The following is a 19481-nucleotide window of genomic DNA, read 5'->3' as shown; positions in this document are numbered from 1 at the left end:
GTTTTGCAATTTTTCAGTAAAGAATTTAACAAGAATATACACTTATTCCATTGTAGGTAGAAGAAAAGAAAGCAGACTCCACACAAATCACTCTTGAGAAAGGCCAGTAATAGCCAAGGGAGTCACCAAGTTAACAAAGTATAAAATGTTGTCTAGTTTAAATCACCAGATTTCTCCTTTCTAGTTATCCACATTACCTACAGGTATTAGAAACATTGACATGCTGTGGAATCTTGCAGTATACTGGGTTTTTTGTGCCTCTTTACTTTTAAAACAGTTCTATTTATGCTTTATGTCATTAAGTGGCAGTGCAATGAATATAGAAAATCAACTGAAATATGAGCCCTTTAACATTTACAGGCAAGGCTATTTATGGGCATTTTCTTTAAAGGTGGATGATACTCCAAGTTCCTAGTTTCTTATGCTTTTAGCTTTTGGATCAATATTATAATCACAGCTCTACATAAGCTTTAGTGACATAAAGGGCTGATTCAACTGCTACATACATTTAGGGACGCTAAGATTCAAAAAACAAGCCTAACCATGTTGCTCCTTTATGAAAATGCACAGAGCATCTGCCTATACTGTTTTAAAGGGACAAAATCCAAGCCACTGTAAGAATCAAGTACTATTAATTTTCCTGTAAAATAAAGCAAGAGGTGTTTTTCAACTTTATTTGCATTTTGTTTTTAGTTGTTCATGTTTGGTTTTTTGAAACCCTTTGGGGATCTTAAGGATGGACACTTAGAATACATTACAAACTTTTAAAATATCAATGTCATGGATGTACTTTTAGCCTAAGCTTCTTAGAACTGTGATCAGAGAAAAGATACCACTTGGGAAGGGATGATATTCTTTTTCAGATTTCAGTTGTCTTAAATTTATTGAGATTTATTTTGTGGCTTAGCATGTGATCTATCCTGGAGAATGTTACATGTGCACTTGAAAAGAATGTGTATTCTGCTGTTTTTGTATGGAATGTTCTATAAATAGCTATTAAGTTCATCTGGTCTAACGTGTCATTTAAGGCCAGTGTTTCCTTATTGATTTTCTTTGTGGAGGATCTGTCCATTGATGTAAGTGGGGTGTTAAAGTCCCCTACTATTATTGTATTACTGTCAATTTTTCACTTTACGTTTGTTGATATTTGCGTTATATGTATCTAGGTGCTCCTATGTTGGGTGCATACATATTTACAATTGTTACATCTTCTTGTTGGATTGATTCCTTTATCATACTAAATGTCCTTCTTTGTCTCTTGTTACAGTCTTCGTTTTAAAGTCTATTTTGTCTGATATAAGTATTGCTACCCCAACTTTCTTTTTGTTTCCATTTGAATGGAATACATTTCCAGTCATATACTTTCAGTCTATGTATGTGAGATATTTTCTTTCATATTATTTATTTATTTATTTATATTTATATTTATATTTTTTTGAATTTTATTTATTTTTTTATACAGCAGGTTCTTATTAGTCATCCATTTTATACAAATCAGTGTATACATGTCAATCCCAATCGCCCAATTCATCAGACCACCATCCCCAATCCCCCGCGGCTTTACCCCCTTGGTGTCCTTACGTTTGTTCTCTACATTTGTGTCTCAACTTCTGCCCTGCAAACCGGTTCATCTGTACGATTTTTCTAGGTTCCACATACATGCGTTATATACGATATTTGTTTTTCTCTTTCTGACTTACTTCACTCTGTGTGACAGTCTCTAGATATATCCACGTCTCAACAAAAGACCCAATTTCATTCTTTTTTATGGCTGAGTAATATTCCATTGCATATATGTACCACAACTTCTTTATCCATTCGTTTGTCGATGGGCATTTAAGTTGCTTCCATGTCCTGACTATTGTAGATAGTGCTGCAATGAACATTAGGGTGCATGTGTCTTTTTGAATTATGGTTTTCTCTGGATATATGCCGAGTAGTGGGATTGCTGGATCATATGGTAATTCTAATTTTAGTTTTTTAAGGAACCTCTATACTGTTCTCCATAGTGGCTGTACCAATATACATTCCCACCAACAGTGCAAGAGGGTTCCCTTTTCTCCACACCCTCTCCAGCGTTTGTTGTTTGTAGATTTTCTGTTGATGCCCATTCTAACTGGTGTGAGGTGATACCTCATTGTAGTTTTGATTTCCATTTCTCTAATAATTAGTGATATTGATCAGCTTTCCATGTGCTTCTTGGCCATCTGTATGTCTTCTTTGGAGAAATGTCTATTTAGGTCTTCTGCGCATTTTTGGATTGGGTTGTTTGTTTCTTTAATATTGAGCTGCATGAGCTGTTTATATATTTTGGAGATTAATCCTTTGTCTGTTGATTCGTTTGCAAATATTTTCTCCCATTCTGAGGGTTGTCTTTCTGTCTTGTTTATGGTTTCCTTTGCTGTGCAAAAGCTTTTAAGTTTCATTAGATCCTGTTTGTTTATTTTTATTTTTATTTCCATTACTCTAGGAGGTGGATCAAAAAAGATCTTGCTGTGATTTATGTCAAAGAGTGTTCTTCCTATGTTTTCCTCTAAGAGTTTTATAGTGTCTGGTCTTAAATTTAGGTCTCAAATACATTTTGAGTTTATTTTTGTGTATGGTGTTAGGGAGTGTTCTAATTTCATTCTTTTACATGTAGCTGTCCAGTTTTCCCAGCACCACTTATTGAAGAGACTGTCTTTTCTCCATTGTATATCCTTACCTCCTTTGTCATAGATTAGTTGACCATAGGTGCGTGGGTTTATCTCTGGACTTTCTATCTTGTTCCATTGATCTATGTTTCTGTTTTTGTGCCAGTACCATATTGTCTTGATTACTGTAGCTTTGTAGTATAGTCTGAAGTCAGGGAGTCTGATTCCTCCCGCTCCGTTTTTTTCCCTCAAGACTGCTTTGGCTATTCGGGGTCTTTTGTGTCTCCATACAAATTTTAAGATTTTTTGTTCTAGTTCCGTAAAAAATGCCATTGGTAATTTGATAGGGATTGCATTGAATTTGTAGATTGCTTTGGGTAATATAGTCATTTTCACAGTATTGATTCTTCCAATCCAAGAACATGGTATATCTCTCCATATGTTGGTATCATCTTTAATTTCTTTCATCAGTGTCTTATAGTTTTCTGCATACAGGTCTTTTGTCTCCCTAGGTAGGTTTATTCCTAGGTATTTTATTCTTTTTGTTGCAGTGGTAAATGGGAGTGTTTCCTTAATTTCTCTTTCAGATTTTTCACCATTAGTGTATAGGAATACAAGAGATTTCTGTGCATTAATTTTGTATCCCGCTACTTTACCAAATTCATTGATTAGCTCTAGTAGTTTTCTGGTGGCATTTTTAGGATTTTCGATGTATAGTATCATGTCATCTGTGAACAGTGACAGTTTTACTTCTTCTTTTCCAATTTGTATTCCTTTTATTTCTTTTTCTGCTCTGATTGCCATGGCTAGGACTTCCAAAACTATGTTGAATAATAGTCGTGAGAGTGGACATCCTTGTCTTATTCCTGATCTTAGAGGAAATGCTTTCAGTTTTTCAACATTGAGAATGATGTTTGCTGTGGGTTTGTCGTATATGGCCTTTATTATGTTGCGGTAGCTTCCCTCTATGCCCAGTTTCTGGAGAGTTTTTATCATAAATGGGTGTTGAATTTTGTCAAAAGCTTTTTCTGCATCTATTGAGATGATCATATGGTTTTTATTCTTCAATTTGTTAATATGGTGTATCACATTGATTGATTTGCTTATATTGAAGAATCCTTGCATCCCTGGGATAAATCCCACTTGATCATGGTGTATGATCCTTTTAATGTGTTGTTGCATTCTGTTTGCTAGTATTTTGTTGAGGATTTTTGCATCTATATTCATCAGTGATATTGGTCTGTAATTTTGTTTTTTTGTAGTGTCTTTGTCTGGTTTCGGTATCAGGGTGATGGTGGCCTCATAGAATGAGTTTGGGAGTGTTCCTTCCTCCACAATTTTTTGGAAGTTTGAGAAGGATGGGTGTTAGCTCTTCTCTAAATGTTTGATAGAATTCACCTGTGAAGCCATCTGGTCCTGGACTTCTGTTGTTTGTTGGAAGATTTTTAATCACAGTTTCAATTTCATTACCTGTGATTGGTCTGTTCATATTTTCTATTTCTTCCTGGCTCAGTCTTGGAAGGTTATACCGTTCTAAGAATTTGTCCATTTCTTCCAGGTTGTCCATTTTATTGGCATAGAGTTGCTTGTAGTAGTCTCTTACGATGCTTTGTATTTCTGCGGTGTCTGTTGTAACTTCTCCTTTTTCATTTCTAATTTTATTGATTTGAGTCCTCTCCCTCTTTTTCTTGATGAGTCTGGCTAATGGTTTATCAATTTTGTTTATCTTGTCAAAGAACCAGCTTTTAGTTTTATTGATCTTTGCTATTGTTTTCTTTCTTTCTATTTCATTTATTTCTGCTCTGATCTTTATGATTTCTTTCCTTCTGCTAACTTTGGGTTTTGTTTTTTCTTCTTTCTCTAGTTCCTTTAGGTGTAAGTTTAGATTGTTTATTTGAGATTTTTCTTGTTTCTTGAGGTAGGCTTGTATAGCTATAAACTTCCCTCTTAGAACTGCTTTTGCTGCATCCCATAGGTTTTGGATCGTTGTGTTTTCATTGTCATTTGTCTCTAGGTATTTTTTGATTTCCTCTTTGATTTCTTCAGTGATCTCTTGGTTATTTAGTAACGTATTGTTTAGCCTCCATGTGTTTGTGTTTTTTACGTTTTTCTCCCTGTAATTGATTTCTAATCTCATAGCGTTGTGGTCAGAAAAGATGCTTGATATGATTTCAATTTTCTTAAATATACTGAGGCTTGATTTGTGACCCAAGATGTGATCTATCCTGGAGAATGTTCTGTGTGCACTTGAGAAGAAAGTATAGTCTGCTGTTTTTGGATGCAATGTCCTATAAATATCAATTAAATCTATCTGGTCTACTGTGTCATTTAAAGCTTGTGTTTCCTTATTAATTTTCTGTTTGGATGATCTGTCCATTGGTGTAAGTGAGGTGTTAAAGTCCCCCACTATTATTGTGTTACTGTCGATTTCCTCTCTTATAGCTGTTAGCAGTTGCCTTATGTATTGAGGTCCTCCTATGTTGGGTGCATATATGTTTATAACTGTTATATCTTCTTCTTAGATTGATCCCTTGATCATTATGTAGTGTCCTTCCTTGTCTCTTGTAACATTCTTTATTTTAAAGTCTATTTTATCTGATATGAGTATTGCTACTCCAGCTTTCTTTTGATTTCCATTTGCATGGAATGTCTTTTTCCATCCCCTCACTTTCAGTCTGTATGTGTGCCTAGGTCTGAAGTGGGTCTCTTGTAGACAGCATATATATGGGTCTTGTTTTTGTATCCATTCAGCAAGCCTGTGTCTTTTGGTTGGAGCATTTAATCCATTCACGTTTAAGGTCATTATCGTATGTATGTTCCTATGACCATTTTCTTAATTGTTTTGGGTTTGTTTTTGTAGGTCCTTTTCTTCTCTTGTGTTTCCCAGTTAGAGAAGTTCCTTTAGCATTTGTTGTAGAGCTGGTTTGGTGGTGCTGAATTCTCTTAGCTTTTGCTTGTCTGTAAAGCTTTTGATTTCTCCATCGAATCTGAATGAGATCCTTGCCGGGTAGGGGAATCTTGGTTGTAGGTTCTTCCCTTTCATCACTTTAAGTATATCATGCTACTCCCTTCTGGCTTGTAGAGTTTCTGCTGAGAAATCAGCTGTTAACCTTATGGGAGTTCCCTTGTATATTATTTGTCATTTTTCCCTTGCTGCTTTCAGTAATTTTTCTTTGTCTTTAATTTTTGCCAATTTGATTACTATGTGCCTCGGTGTGTTTCTCCTTGGGTTTATCCTGTATAGGACTCGCTGCGCTTCCTGGACTTGTGTGGCTACTTCCTTTCCCATGTTAGGGAAGTTTTTGACTATAATCTCTTCAAATACTTTCTCTGGTCCTTTCTCTCTCTCTTCTCCTTCTGGGACCCCTATAATGCGAATGTTGTTGTGCTTAATTTTGTCCCAGAGGTCTCTTAGTCTGTCTTCATTTCTTTTCATTCTTTTTTCTTTATTCTGTTCCACAGCTGTGAATTCCACCATTCTGTCTTCCAGGTCACTTATCCGTTCTTCTGCCTCAGTTATTCTGCTATTGATTCCTTCTAGTGTAGTTTTCATTTCAGTTATTGTATTGTTCATCTCTGTTTGTTTGTTCTTTAATTCTTCTAGGTCTTTGTTAAACATTTCTTGCATCTTTTCAGTCTTTGCCTCCATTCTTTTTGGAGGTCCTGGATCATCTTCACTATCATTTTTCTGAATTCTTTTTCTGGAAAGTTGCCTATCTCCACTTCATTTAGTTGTTTTTCTGGGGTTTTATCTTGTTCCTTCATCTGGTACATAGTCCTCTGCGTTTTTATCTTGTCTATCTTTCTGTGAATGTGTTTTTTGTTCCACAGGCTGCAGGATTGTAGTTCTTCTTGCTTCTGCTGTCTGCCCTCTGGTGGATGAGGCTATCTAAGAGGTTTGTGTAAGTTTCCTGATGAGAGGGACTGGTGGTGGGTAGAGCTGACTGTTGCTCTGGTGGGCAGAGCTCAGTAAAACTTTAATCCGCTTGACTGCTGATGGGTGGGGCTGGGTTCCCTCTCGGTTTGTTGTTTGGCCTGAGGCAACCCAACACTGGAGCCTACCTGAGCTCTTTGGTGGGGCTAATGACAAACTCTGGGAGGGCTCATGCCAAGGAGTACTTCCCAGAACTTCTGCTGCCAGTGTCCTTGTCCTCATGGTGAGACACAGCCACCCCCCGCCTCTGCAGGAGACCCTCCAACACTAGCAGGTAGGTCTGGTTCAGTCTCCCCTGGGGTCACTGCTCCTTCCCCAGGGTCCCGATGTGCACACCACTTTGCGTGTGCCCTCCAAGAGTGGAGTCTCTGTTTCCCCCAGTCCTGTCGAAGTCCTGCAATCAAATCCCACTAGCCTTCAAAGTCTGATTCTCTAGGAATTCCTCCTCCCATTGCCAGACCCCCAGGTTGGGAAGCCTGACATGGGGCTCAGAACCTTCACTCAGTGCGTGGTCTTCTGTGGTATAAGTGTTCTCCAGTCTGTGAGTCACCCACCCAGCAGTTATGGTATTTGATTTTACTGTGATTGCGCCCCTCCTACCATCTCATTGTGGCTTCTCCTTTGTCTTTGGATATGGGGTATTTTTTTGGTGAGTTCCAATGTCTTCCTGTCGATGATTGTCCAGCAGCTAGTTGTGATTCTGGTGTTCTCACAAGAGGGAGTGAGAGTACGTCCTTCTACTCCGCCATTTTGCTTCCTCTCTCCATATTTTTTATATTTCTAGTAGTAGCCTTTTCTTTTTGGCTTAGAGAAGTCCCTTTAACGTTTCTTTTAAAGCTGGTTTAGTGGTGCTGAACTCTTTTACCTATTGATTGTCTGTTAAATTGTATCTCTCTTTCAAGTCTGAATTGTAACTTTGCTGGGTAGAGTATTCTTGGTTGTAGTTTTTTTTTCCTTCTGGCTTGCAAAGTTTTTGTTGAAAAGTCAGTTTATAGCTATAGCCTTATGGAAGTTCCCTTGTATGTAACTAGTTGCTTTTCTCTTGCTGCTTTTAAGATTCTCTCTTTATCTTTAATTTTTGGCATTTTAATTTTAATGTGCCTTTGTGTGGACCTCTTTGGGTTCATCTTGTTTGGGACTCTGTGCTTCCTGGACCTGAATATCTGTTTGCTTACCCAGGTTGGGGTAGTTTTCAACTATTACTTCTTCAAATAAGTTCTCTGCCCCTTTCTCTTTCTCTTCTCATTCTGGGATCCCTATAATGGAAATGTTAGTATGCTTGATGTTGTCCCAGAGGTCTCTTAAAATATCCTCATTTTTTAAAATTCTTTTTTCTGTTCAGCATAGGCAGTTTCCACTACTCTGTCTTCCAGATCACTGATCCATTTCTCTGTATCATCTAATCTACTGTTGTTGATTCCTTCTAGTGTATTTTTAAATTTCAGTTACTCTATTCTTCAGCTCTGTTTGGTTCCTCTTTATGTTTTCTAACTCTTTGTTGAAATTCTCACTGTGTTCATCCGTTCTCCTCCCTAGTTCAGTGAGCATCTTTATGGTCTTACCTTGAACTCTTTATCAGGTTGATTGCTTATCTCTACTTCATTTAGTTCTTTTTCAGAGGTTATGCCTCTTTGTTCGGAACATATGCCTCTGTCTCCTCATTTTGCTCAATTCTCTATGTTTATTTCTATGTGTCAGGTAGGTCGGTTACACTTCCTAATCTTATTTTTATTTTATTTTTGGCCATGCAGCGCAGCTTGTGGGATCTTAGTTCCCTGACCAGGGATTGAACCTGGGCCACAGCAGTGAAAGTGCTGAATCCTCTCCACTAGATCACCAAGGAACTCCCTACATTTCCTGATCTTAGAGAAGTAGCCTTGTGTAAAAGAAATCCTATGGGGCCCAGCAGCATGCTACCCTCTGGTCACCAGAGCTATATGCTCTAGGGGTGCCCCCCATATGGGCTGTGTGTGCCCTTCTTTTGTGGTGGGGCTGACTACTGTGTGTGTGCTGGTTGGAGGAGCTGACCCCTGGCCCAGTTGGCTGCAAGGCTGTGCCTTGTGCTGTAGCTGCTGTGGCCTGCTGTGAGGCAGGACTGGGTCCCCGGTGCTAATAAACTGGAGGGAGGATTCCAGAGTGGAACTTATCAATGCTGTTATCACAGTAGAATGAGCTCCCCCAAAATGGCTGGTGCCAATGTGTTTATCTCCAAGGGGAGACCCAGTTGCCTCCTGCCTCACCAAGAGGATCTCCAAGATCACCAGTTTGATCCAGGCTTATTTCAGAGTACTGCCTCTCTGCTGGGACTTGGAACATGTGAGATTTTGCAAGTGCCCTTTAAGAGTCAAGTCTGTTTCCTGTAGCCCTCTGGCTCTCCTGAACATATGCCCTGCTGGTTTTCAAAGCCAGAAGTGCTGAGGGCTTGTCTTCCTGATGCATGACAACCAGGCTGGGGAGTTTGATGTGATGCTCAGACTCCTCACCCTTTGGGGAAGGACCTCTATGATTAAAATATTCCTCTTGTTTGTGGGTCACCAGATTCGGGGGGTGTGGGTCCTGACTATACTGCATCTCCACTCTTTTTACCTGTCTCGTGATTCCTTCTTTATGTCTTTAGTTGTGGAAAATCTTTTTTGCTAGTCTTCAGGTTGTTCTCATAGGTCGCTGCTCTGTAATTAGTTGAAATTTTGGTATGTCTGTTGGAGAAGGTGAGTTCAGGGTCTTCCTACTTTTAACATCTGGCCACCTCTCTTATGAGCACTACTCTTTTTTTTTTTTTTAATATTTATATTTTTGGCTGTGTTGGGTCTTTGTTTCTGTGCGAGGGCTTTCTCTAGTTGCGGCAAGCGGGGGCCACTCTTCATCGCGGTGCGCGGGCCTCTCACTGTCGCGGCCTCTCTTGTTGCGGAGCACAAGCTCCAGATGCGCAGGCTCAGTAGTTGTGGCTCACAGGCCTAGTTGCTCCGTGGCATGTGGGATCCTCCCAGACCAGGGCTCGAACCCACGTCCCCTGCACTGGCAGGCAGACTCTCAACTGCTGCACCACCAGGGAAGCCCATGAGCACTACTCCTAATGCAATACTCTTATTAAGAGTACACTGCACTCTAAAGAAATATATTTAGCTTAAGCTATATATATATATATTTTTTAATTTATTTATTTTATTTATTTATTTTTAGCTGTGTTGGGTCTTCATTGCTGCACGTGGGCTTTCTCTGGTTGCAACGAATGGGGGCTACTCTTCTTTGCGGTTCGTAGGCTTCTCATTGAGGTGGCTTCTCTTGTTGTGGAGCACGGGCTCTAGGCACGTGGGCTGCAGTAGTTGTGGCATGTGGGCTTAGTAGTTGTGGCTCATGGGCTCTAGAGTGCAGGCTCAGTAGTTGTGGCACCCAGGCTTAGTTGCTCTGTGGCATGTGGGATCTTCTGGACCAGGGATCGAACCTGTGTCTCCTGCACTGGCAGGCGGATTCTTAACCACTGCGCCACCAGGGAAGTCCCCTTAAGCAATATATTTAATCAAGATCAAACAATGGCACTTTTCTTTGGGTGGTAGAAATATGGATGTATTTTTCCAATTCTCTATTTTTCTGCATTTGCAAGTAGTCTGTAATGAATGTGTTACCTTTATAATAGAAAATAAAACATGTTGAAGGACTATTTTGATGAATAGTTTGATAATTATATCTTTTTTTTATTATGTTATATCTTTTTAATGAAGATCTAGTAACAGCAAAGTTGTGTTCCTTGTGTATACTGTGGAGTAGAACTCAAGAGGCCTACCCTAGAGGAGCTTATCATATTTTGTGTCTATTTAGAGTTTTAATATCTTAATAGAATTGCTGAAACTACTTCGTTGTTTGCTTTTGCTGACCGTCTATGACTTTGTCCACACTTTGTTCCAATTTTCATGCTTTTTTTCAGATTTTCTTCTAAATTTCTCTCAAATCTGTCCCTGAATTTGTCCTCTTTGCTTTAATTGAAATTTTCATCTTTTCTTGCCTGTGTTATTGCAAAGGACTCCTACCTGGTTTTCATGCCTCTATTTTTAATCTAGTCTAACTCCATTGCTCTACAGCAGCTAGAATGAGGAATTTACTCTTCTGAAGGTTGATCTAATTATGTCACACTGATTCTTGAAAACCCTGGTTGCCTTCCCTATACCTAGTATACAATCTAAGCTCCTTAAGATCATTCCTGATCTAGCCCCTCCCCACTTTGCTGATATTATTTTCCTACGCTTGCTTCACCCTTGTTGGCTCTGGATAAACTTTAACATGTTTGACATTCCTTATATTGCCACACCCACTCTTCCCTCAAGATTTCACTCAAACAGATCTTCTCTGGCCTCCTTAAGTAGAGAGGTACACGCCTCTTTGGAGGTCCCATAGCATGCTAACTAGGGCAGTTAATTGCTCCAACTGTGTCTATCTCTTCTACCAGAGTGTCTACACCCAAAGTTGACATCTTTGAGTTTCTCCTTTTTCAATGCACAACACGTTTACTCCTTTAATAGTTCTCATGCCCCTACCTCCTACCCCCACCCATGTACCTTTTTATTAACAATTCCTTTCCTCTTCCTAAAATCTTATCAAAATTCTTTGAGCCTGTGACCATCAGAGACCTTGAATAGAAGTGATTCAGAAAATTTGGACTGAATATGAAGTTTAAGGAATAAACATTTATTTGGCCGCAGTCTCTCTTCTTGTATATGTTCAAGCATGATATGCTTAGAAACTTAAGTATGTTTAAAAGAGCTCGCTGAATAAATACAAAAAATTCTAGGTGCTAATAAAATTTTTTTCAGTCTTCTACTTTGAATAATCCCCTTACCTACCAATGATTAAGATGATCTCCATATATATATATATGTATGCCATATAAAGCAATGCTTAAGGGTAAAAGGAACAGTGTCCTAAAGTTTCCTATGAAGTCCAAGGATTCCTGGCTTCAGAGAGTCCAGGAACCCAATGACATGGTATGTAAAATGTTGTGATTATGTCATAGGGAAGAACAAATCTGACTCCATATTGGGTCTGTTTCTTTTACTTTACCTTTGTATTCTATTGCTTTTGCTATTAGAATGTTGCCTATAGCCTGAAATATACAGGATAGCTCATTCTCAAGTCTCCGACCTTTAAAGGTATAACACTTTTGGGACTTCCCTTGTGGTCCAGTGGTTAAGACTCTGCTTTCCAGTGCAGGGGGTGCAGGTTCAATCCCTGGTTGGGGAACTAAGATCCCACATGCTGTGGGGTGCGGCCAAAAATTAAGAAAAAAAAAAAGTATGACACTTTTCCATTCATATAGAGATAAAAAGTTGCAGAACAGAGAATAACATTTGTCTTGTTGCAGGTTTACAGGAACTTAGTGACCTGATCTATGTGGATAGTTGCAAAAACAAAGGAATCTGACACCAAGAAGTTTGTAACAACCAACTACACCCCCTCCCTTTTTAGTGTAAAAGCCCGAATTCTAACTTGGGTAAGATAGTTCTTTGGACACCCTTAGTCTGCTGGCTTTCCAAATAGTTACTATTCCTTGCCCCAATAACTCCTCTCTTGATTTATTGGCCTGTCATGTGATGAGCAGTACAAGCTTGGACTTCGTAACAATTAGGCCTATGTTATTGTTCTGAGGGGAAAGTCCATTGCTTTCAACAGATTCTCATGGGGCTACTCTAGAGTTTTTGTAGTCTCATGGTGAATACTACCACATCATATTTCATTCTTGTAATTAATTTCATTCACATGCCTATGTTATAAGCGAAGAGAACCTAAAAAGCTGTGTGCTCAGAGCAGTGTTTCCCAATGTGTTTTATAGAGCTTCTGGATAAGCATTCTCTGAGGTGTCTCTTAAAAATACAGATCCCTGGGTCCACACCAGGCCAGCTAAATAAGAAGTTGTGGAGGTAGGGCACAAGAATTTGCATTTTAAACTTACCAATGGATCCTTAGGCATTCTGGTTTAAGAACCAGTATGATAAAACCAAGGAGAAAATGAACTCTTTCAAGGGGAGTAAATTAGTTTTGTTTTTATTTATTTTTTTAATGGATTAATAGTAACTAACACAAAACACTTACTCCCTGCCAGGTGCTGTCCTAAATGTATGTTATATGGTTTAACTATTTAAATGGCTATAACAATCATATATTATTCAGTGTGAGGAAATTGAGACACAGAGAGGTAAATAGACCAAAGACACATAGTAAGTGGTAAAAGTGGGATTTAAACTCTGTCTTGGCTCCAGAGGTCAAGCTCCTAATTGCTACCCTATATAGTTTCACTTAAGAGAGAACATTTTTATTAGTTTCCTGCAGGTTTTTTGTTTTGTTTTATAGTTATAAAAAATGTTGATTCTTAATATTTACTATTATTCAAAGATTCACTTTGAAGCAAATTTAAAAAAATCAGTTTTTCTTCCCAAGTGAATAGCTGAAAGAATATGTATGAAAGAAAACATTTTCTGGAACACATAGCTAAAGCAACTACATCAAATTAAAAACTTTGATATGACACTAAGCAAAATTTAAAACACTTTAACATTTGTTGATGTGGGTGGTGTTAAATTTTCTATACTGTTTCTGCGTTTAAACTTGTGATGGCAAACCACAAATGTTTTACAAAGAATCAATATTTGAAATGATTTTTAAAACTCTGACTTATTACCTGAAGCAATATTCAGTTTAAATGATTTGGAACTGTAGTTGAATCCTACATGATGTTTTTGGATCATCTACTATTCAGAAAGTGGTACGTATTCATCATTGTGATCCCTGAGATATAAATTATACTGATTTTCACCTTTCCTGAATTATTTTGGTAATGTTAACTTATATTACCATAACATATTAAAATTCTTTTACTTCATACAACCAGCAAGGAAAAATAAGCGACTCTACTCCTCAGATATATCAAATATTTTCTGTATCAGATATGTGAATACAATTATTCACATTACCTAAGCTAGTGTTTATCTTTAAAAATCACAAAAAGTAATTTCCCAGTTTGCCAGAAGTTTTGACTATTAAAGTCTGACAAATTTATTTCCACACAAAAATTAAAGGGATATGTTTATTTTATTTAACTCCTTCATAAGTAAGAATATAGGTGAGAAACTATGGCTTACGGAATTGAGTAGCCCAAAGCCAGTCAGCTGATTAGTGGCAGAGTAAGTTACTGCATCACTAATTTGATATTTTCTTCTACTTTAATTTTTAATATTTTGTATTTTCAATAGCTGCCCATAGCTTAACATGCTGACATAAAACTAACAGGTTGTTGCTTTGTATTGATGCCTGACACCAGTAATCTACTTTATTGGAACTCTTATCCATGTGAACTCTCCTGAGTTCACAAAGTGAGTCTCTATGAAAAATGATCATACTGAATAGTTAACAATTTATTATTCATGTGTTAGGACAGTATCCAGCACATCTCAGTGCTCTTTAAATGTTTGTTAAGTAAATACAAAATTTGGAAGATGTAAACATTAAATCCAGTAGTTTCTCTGTTACTTCATTTACTGTTAATTCACCTCAGGCAAAGCCACGTTTTATGTTTATAAAATAGGATAGTACCATCTAGATCCTAGCTATTACAGAATGAATTAATATTTATAGTGTTGTGAGGTCTCTGAAGGAATATGTGATACATTTGGAGAAATATGTCTTAATTTTTTCCACTTTCCTTGATGGAAGATTTTTCTTCCTTTAAAACATTTTTTTTTTCCTTAGCACAACTTTACACGTGGCAGAAATTCGACGTAGAACATTACATACCTTCAACCTCTAACTTCATTTCCTTGTTTTTGTCCTGTCCCAGATTTTCTATATCCCTTCATGTGCTCACTTACCCAGTGCTCCCCTCTTGTTCCAAACTTAGAATATTAATTTCTTAAGCATTTTTACATATACGACTATATTTTATTCTCTATGTTCCTGCAATGAATAGGAATCACTACACTATTAGCTATGTGTTGAGCATCTGTACGTCAGATGTGGATGCTCACAACCTGTGATAAGAGCCAACACTGGGCGTTCCCTGGTGGTCCAGTGGTTGGTGGGACACCGAGCTTTCACTGCCGAGGGCCTGGGTTCGATCCCTGGTTGGGGAGCTAAGATCCCACAAGTCACACAGCGTGTCCAAAAAAAAAAAAAAAAAAAAAAAAAGCCAAAGCCAACACTTATTAGGTGTTTGCTGTGTAACAGGCGTTGTTCTAAGTGCATTACATATATTAATTCACTTTATCCTCATAATAATTCTATGAAGTAGGTACTACTACTACTATCCCCAGTTTAGATGAAAAAACTGAGGAAGAGAGATCAAGTAACTTGCCCCTAGTCACAGGTACTAATTGATGAAACTGGGGTAGGAATCTGGGTGAAGCCTGCTCTTGAATCGGAAAAACTTGAGTTTTCCACCTGTGTGTTTCTCCTTTACTGTCACACTATTACCACTCACAACACTTCTGACACCATGTTTCCCCCACCAAGCAATTCTCTGCAACACCAGCTGGGTGTCCTACAATTTAACCAACTCTGACAGTCTACCTGGAGGTAGCGTCAGATCCCACAGGTTAAGGGCTCGGTCGCAAATGACTGCCCCTACTCCACTTTAGATGCCAATCACAAGTCCAGGTTGTTATCTGTGCTTCTGACGGATGGACTTTAAGTCTGAGGTTCCCATAACTCCCACCTTGGGTTTGATTAATTTGCTAGAGTGGCTCACAGAACTCAGGGAAACACTTATGTTTATATTTTACTAAAGAACATGATAAAAAATATAGATGAACAGCTAGATAAAGAAGTACATAGGGTGAAGACTGGGAGGATCCCCAGCACAGGAGCTGCTGTCCCCATGGAGTGGGGTGCATTACCCTCCCAGTATGAGGATGTGTTCACCATCCTGGAAGGTCCCCAAACCCCATAACATCGGGATTTTGTGGCAGCCTCCTCACATAGACATGACCAATTATTAACTCCATCTCTAGCCTCTCTCCCCTCTCTGGAGCATGGGGGTCTGGGGCTGAAAATTCCAAGCTTCTAATCACGGCTTGGTCTTTCTGGTGACCAGCCCCCATCCAGGAGCTCACTTAGAGTCACCTTATTAGAACAAATGCTGTTCCCAGTGCTCCTACTACTTAGGAATTTACAAGGGTTTTAGGAGTTCTATGCCAGAAACCAATACATATATTTTCTATTGTCCCACAGCTCTTAACCACTGTTTTATGTATATACCTATACCCAAGGTAGGTATAATAATAGTACCATATAGATGAAGAAAATGAGTCAGAGATCAAGTAATTAACTCAAAATCAACCTAGTAAGTTAACTCCAAAACCTGTACCTTTTTTACTATATCAGAAAAGGAAGTATAGGATATGGCTCTTAAGCCAGAAAGGCTAGGCTGAAATCCTGGCTCTACCACTTAATAGCTATATGACCTTGAGAAAGTTACTTCTCTTTGCCAGTTTCTTCATCCTTAAAATATGGATAATAGAATTTACTACATAAGAGTTGTGAGGAATAAGGATATAAATAAAATGCTTAAAAAGTACCTTTGCACTCAATATAAACTTTTATTTCTAACTTTCCTTTTTTATTTATAAGAAAATTATCTGGCATGTGCGCTACTCTGGCAGCAGCTGTAAGCCAGAAGTTAAAAGGATGAAGGCTCAAATTAAGCCGGCTTGGGTCCAAATCCCAAGCATATGTCCTTTAGGAAGTTAACCTCCAGGAATTTCAGCATCCTCATCTCTGACAGAAGAGAACAGTACCACCGCACAAACTTGTGGCAAATGTTTTAATAATAAATATTAACCACTGACCATCTCTGCATTTCTAGCAGCTAGCACAATGTTTAATGAATAAACAGTGACATAGGCAAGATGTCCTTTGTGCTTTCCTTCACTAGTCCTCTCATTTTCTCCCTGGCATCATCCTAAAAATCTTTAAGTTCACCATCTCATCTTTTCCCTACTGTAAAGACCAGAATAACTATAAAGAAAAATGTAATTCTGTTACCACCTGAAGTTACCACTTACCCAGTAGTAATCATACCAGATTTTCAGCAAGTGGAGTGTACAAAGAGCACCCACCAGTACAGAAGGGGAAATGGAATTTTTATCTTACCACATTAAGGACTATTAAAAAATACTCACAGTTAATGTAATTAAGGCATACCTCTTTCTGTTTTTAACCAAGTTCCTCTTCAGTCCTAAGCTTGTACCACAATAAAATGTACAAAATCCTTAAGTTAATAGTAGACTCATTATTAACAAGTATGCTGCTCGAGAATTATACTTTAGGTAAATGGAATAATGTCAGAACTACTTTACAGCCTATCTTACAAATAAGATGATTGCCAAAGGTGCATTCTCTTCACTTTATGTGAAAAATTATAAAAGTACTATAAGTTTGACTGTTGCTCCACAACTAGCTGTGAAATTTCCCTAGGCTACTATTTGACAGAATGTTGGAGAACTTTTTTCATCACCATCTCTCTTCCCACGCACCCTCATATTGTTCCCGCAGTTCTTAGTATGATCTGATTACAAATTAAAACACAAATAAATTAAGCAGTAACCCAAACAATTTTCCCTATTGACAGACTTTTTAAAATTTACGGTTAGATATTAAATATTAATACAATCACGTCACCAGTAAAAATAAAAATTTATTGATCCAAAATTATCGCCAAAAAACTTAAGCTAAGCAAAAACTTTATTTAAGCTTAATGCTCTTTTTAACTCCTGCACGAATGCCAGATAGTTCACCACTATAACGTTGCTCTTCTCTACGAACTTCACGAACCTGGCCTCTTCTGCGAATTTTGGCTCTTCTGAACTTCTCCCGGTGTTTCACTCTGGGATTCCGATCAATCTTCTTTCTCCTAGGTGTAAGTCCCCTATTTTTAGCAATCTGATAGGTAATGGCTCTCTTTGCATTTTGAACTTCAGGAGCCTGTTCTTCAGTACTATCTTCTTTCTTTCTCTTCAATTTTTGTCTGTCTTCTATTTCTTTATAGTATTTCAGTGCAGCTTCATCAAAATCAGAATCATCAGAAAGGTCTGTAACAGCGGAGGCAGCAACAGCAGAAACAGATTTTGGCTTGGCCTTTGTGGATTTTGCTTTTAGATTCAGTTCCTCCTTTCCAGCACCATCTTTAAGTGTGAGCAGATGACGAATCTCAGAGGACAGCTTCTGATCCACAACTGACAGCTTGTTGATCAAATTTCGGTACGTAACAAGCCTTTCTATGACAGGATGTCCATGTGCAGGGGCTCTCCTAGCTTTCAGGATCAGATAAAAACTGATGTTGGAGCAGTAGTTCAAATAGAGGTTGTATTTGGTCCTCAGGTATTGGCTTCCTTTTCCAGGTGGAATGATCTTTTGCTCCACCAACTGCAGCAATGGCTCCAGCTCATCCTTCACCTCTGTCAACTTAACTTTCAGGTCATCTATCAGCTCCAAGAGCTCTGGTGATTCCTTTCGCAGCATCTTCAGCTTCTCTTTCACTGAAACTTTCGCCAAATCCTTCACGACCCGTGTCTCAACCTCATTTACCTGAGGTACTGGTTTTGCAAAGGCCTCCACCCAGGTAACTCCAAAATCGTCCTCTTGCAGAGCTTGGGCTAAACGCCGCTGAATGAGCTGTGCCTCCTCCTCCTCCTCTCTTTCCTCTTCCTCTACTTCTTGTTGACTCTGCCGGCCTCGGGACTTGGAACCATAGTCCGTGTCGTAGTAAAGTTTTTTCCTCTGACCCCACGACAAACTGGGATCCACCGAGGCCTCAGCCTCACTCTGCATGGAGCTCCCACCATCATCATCGTCATCCTCCTCATTCCCCGCACTCTCTTCATCGTCCTCATCGGCGATATCTAGGGCAAGCACCTCCTCCTCATCGCCATCCTCCTCCTCGTCCCCACTCTCCACTTCGCTCCATCCCTTAGCCAAGGCGGCCCGAGATCGGGCCTCATGGAAATCATCTACCTTATCTTGGTAGTAGCTGGAGTCCCCTGGTGAGGGTGGAGATTCCAAATTGTCATCATTTTCGTCCGCTGGGTCGCGACCTGCCTTAGCTCGCACAGCTGCCCACTTGGCCGCTCCTCGCCGCCGGGATCTCCCCACCATAGCTCGCGGTCTCAGCTTCTACAGCGACGTCAGGCTTTCGGTCACCTCTGACTTCCGCGCACGAGCCACGCGCTCCAGCAACAAGCCTCTATAACAGCCACGCGCTCTCTTACCACGCGCGTCTGCGGGCACTCCCGTAGGATGCAGGAGTTTCCACCTCCTTCCGGCCCCCAGGATGCTCTCTGTGTGGCGTTTGAACCAGGACTTCCGGTTGGTCCTTCAGGCCTTTCCGTGTAGGAACAATAGGTATAGGAAGTTCAGTTCCGCAGAGCCCTTTAGCCCAGTTCTTACTATCGCGAGCCTGGACGTGGCTAGGGGGACGGCCTGGTGAACCGCGAGGTGAAGTCGCGGTGACCATTGGAGGGCGCTTTACCTCCACGCCTAGGGGAGGTCTCGGGGCGGTGCAGTGAGTTGTCCTGCGCCTGTACCGGTTGTCCCCGGCGTGGAGCCGAGTCCAAGTGTAGAAGAGTTCCTTGTTTACTGGAATTGTTTTATTTTCTCTGCCTATCCGTCTGGAAGTTAATCAGGTTGTTTTTGTCTCCGCAACGTCCAAATACGACATTTCTGGGCCCCGTAGCCTGAGGCGGCAGCGGCGCCACTGCGCTCGGGAATCCTGGCGCGGGCGTCCGGGAGAGCGCAGGCCGGGCCTCCGGGCGGGTGGTAGCCCGCCTCCAGCTCCCTTTCCGCAGGGCTCGGTGACTTCATGGGATTTGTGTCCCTGAGGAGTTTCTGAGGGGTCACAGTGGGAAGGCAGAGCCGCGCTCTAGAGTTTGCCTCTTTCC

The 19481-nt window shown here is 39.7% G+C and overlaps 2 protein-coding genes across 2 annotated transcripts in view; one reads left to right on the top strand and one right to left on the bottom strand.

Annotated features, from left to right (window-relative positions):
- The first annotated feature begins 6722 nt into the window (after positions 1-6722).
- Positions 6723-19481, top strand: part of JCHAIN (joining chain of multimeric IgA and IgM) — a 47582-nt gene continuing 34823 nt past the window's right edge. The window contains exon 1 of the mRNA XM_061192358.1: positions 6723-6841. Coding sequence (XP_061048341.1) covers positions 6739-6841 — 103 coding nt within the window. The 5' untranslated portion in view covers positions 6723-6738. The remainder of the gene's footprint in view (positions 6842-19481) is intronic.
- On the bottom strand, positions 17223-18868 carry UTP3 (UTP3 small subunit processome component). The gene has a single exon (XM_061191441.1). It carries the CDS (start codon positions 18697-18699, stop codon positions 17290-17292), a length of 1410 nt encoding a protein of 469 aa, XP_061047424.1. The 5' UTR covers positions 18700-18868; the 3' UTR covers positions 17223-17289.

Source organism: Eubalaena glacialis, chromosome 5 (genome assembly GCF_028564815.1).
Source record: "Eubalaena glacialis isolate mEubGla1 chromosome 5, mEubGla1.1.hap2.+ XY, whole genome shotgun sequence".
NCBI classification, from domain to species: Eukaryota; Metazoa; Chordata; class Mammalia; order Artiodactyla; family Balaenidae; genus Eubalaena; species Eubalaena glacialis.
This window is presented reverse-complemented; position numbering and strand designations above follow the sequence as displayed.

Excerpts from the sequence above, each read along its gene's own strand:
- UTP3 (XM_061191441.1), bottom strand. The coding sequence starts at position 18,699 with ATGGTGGGGAGATCCCGGCGGCGAGGAGCGGCCAAGTGGGCAGCTGTG.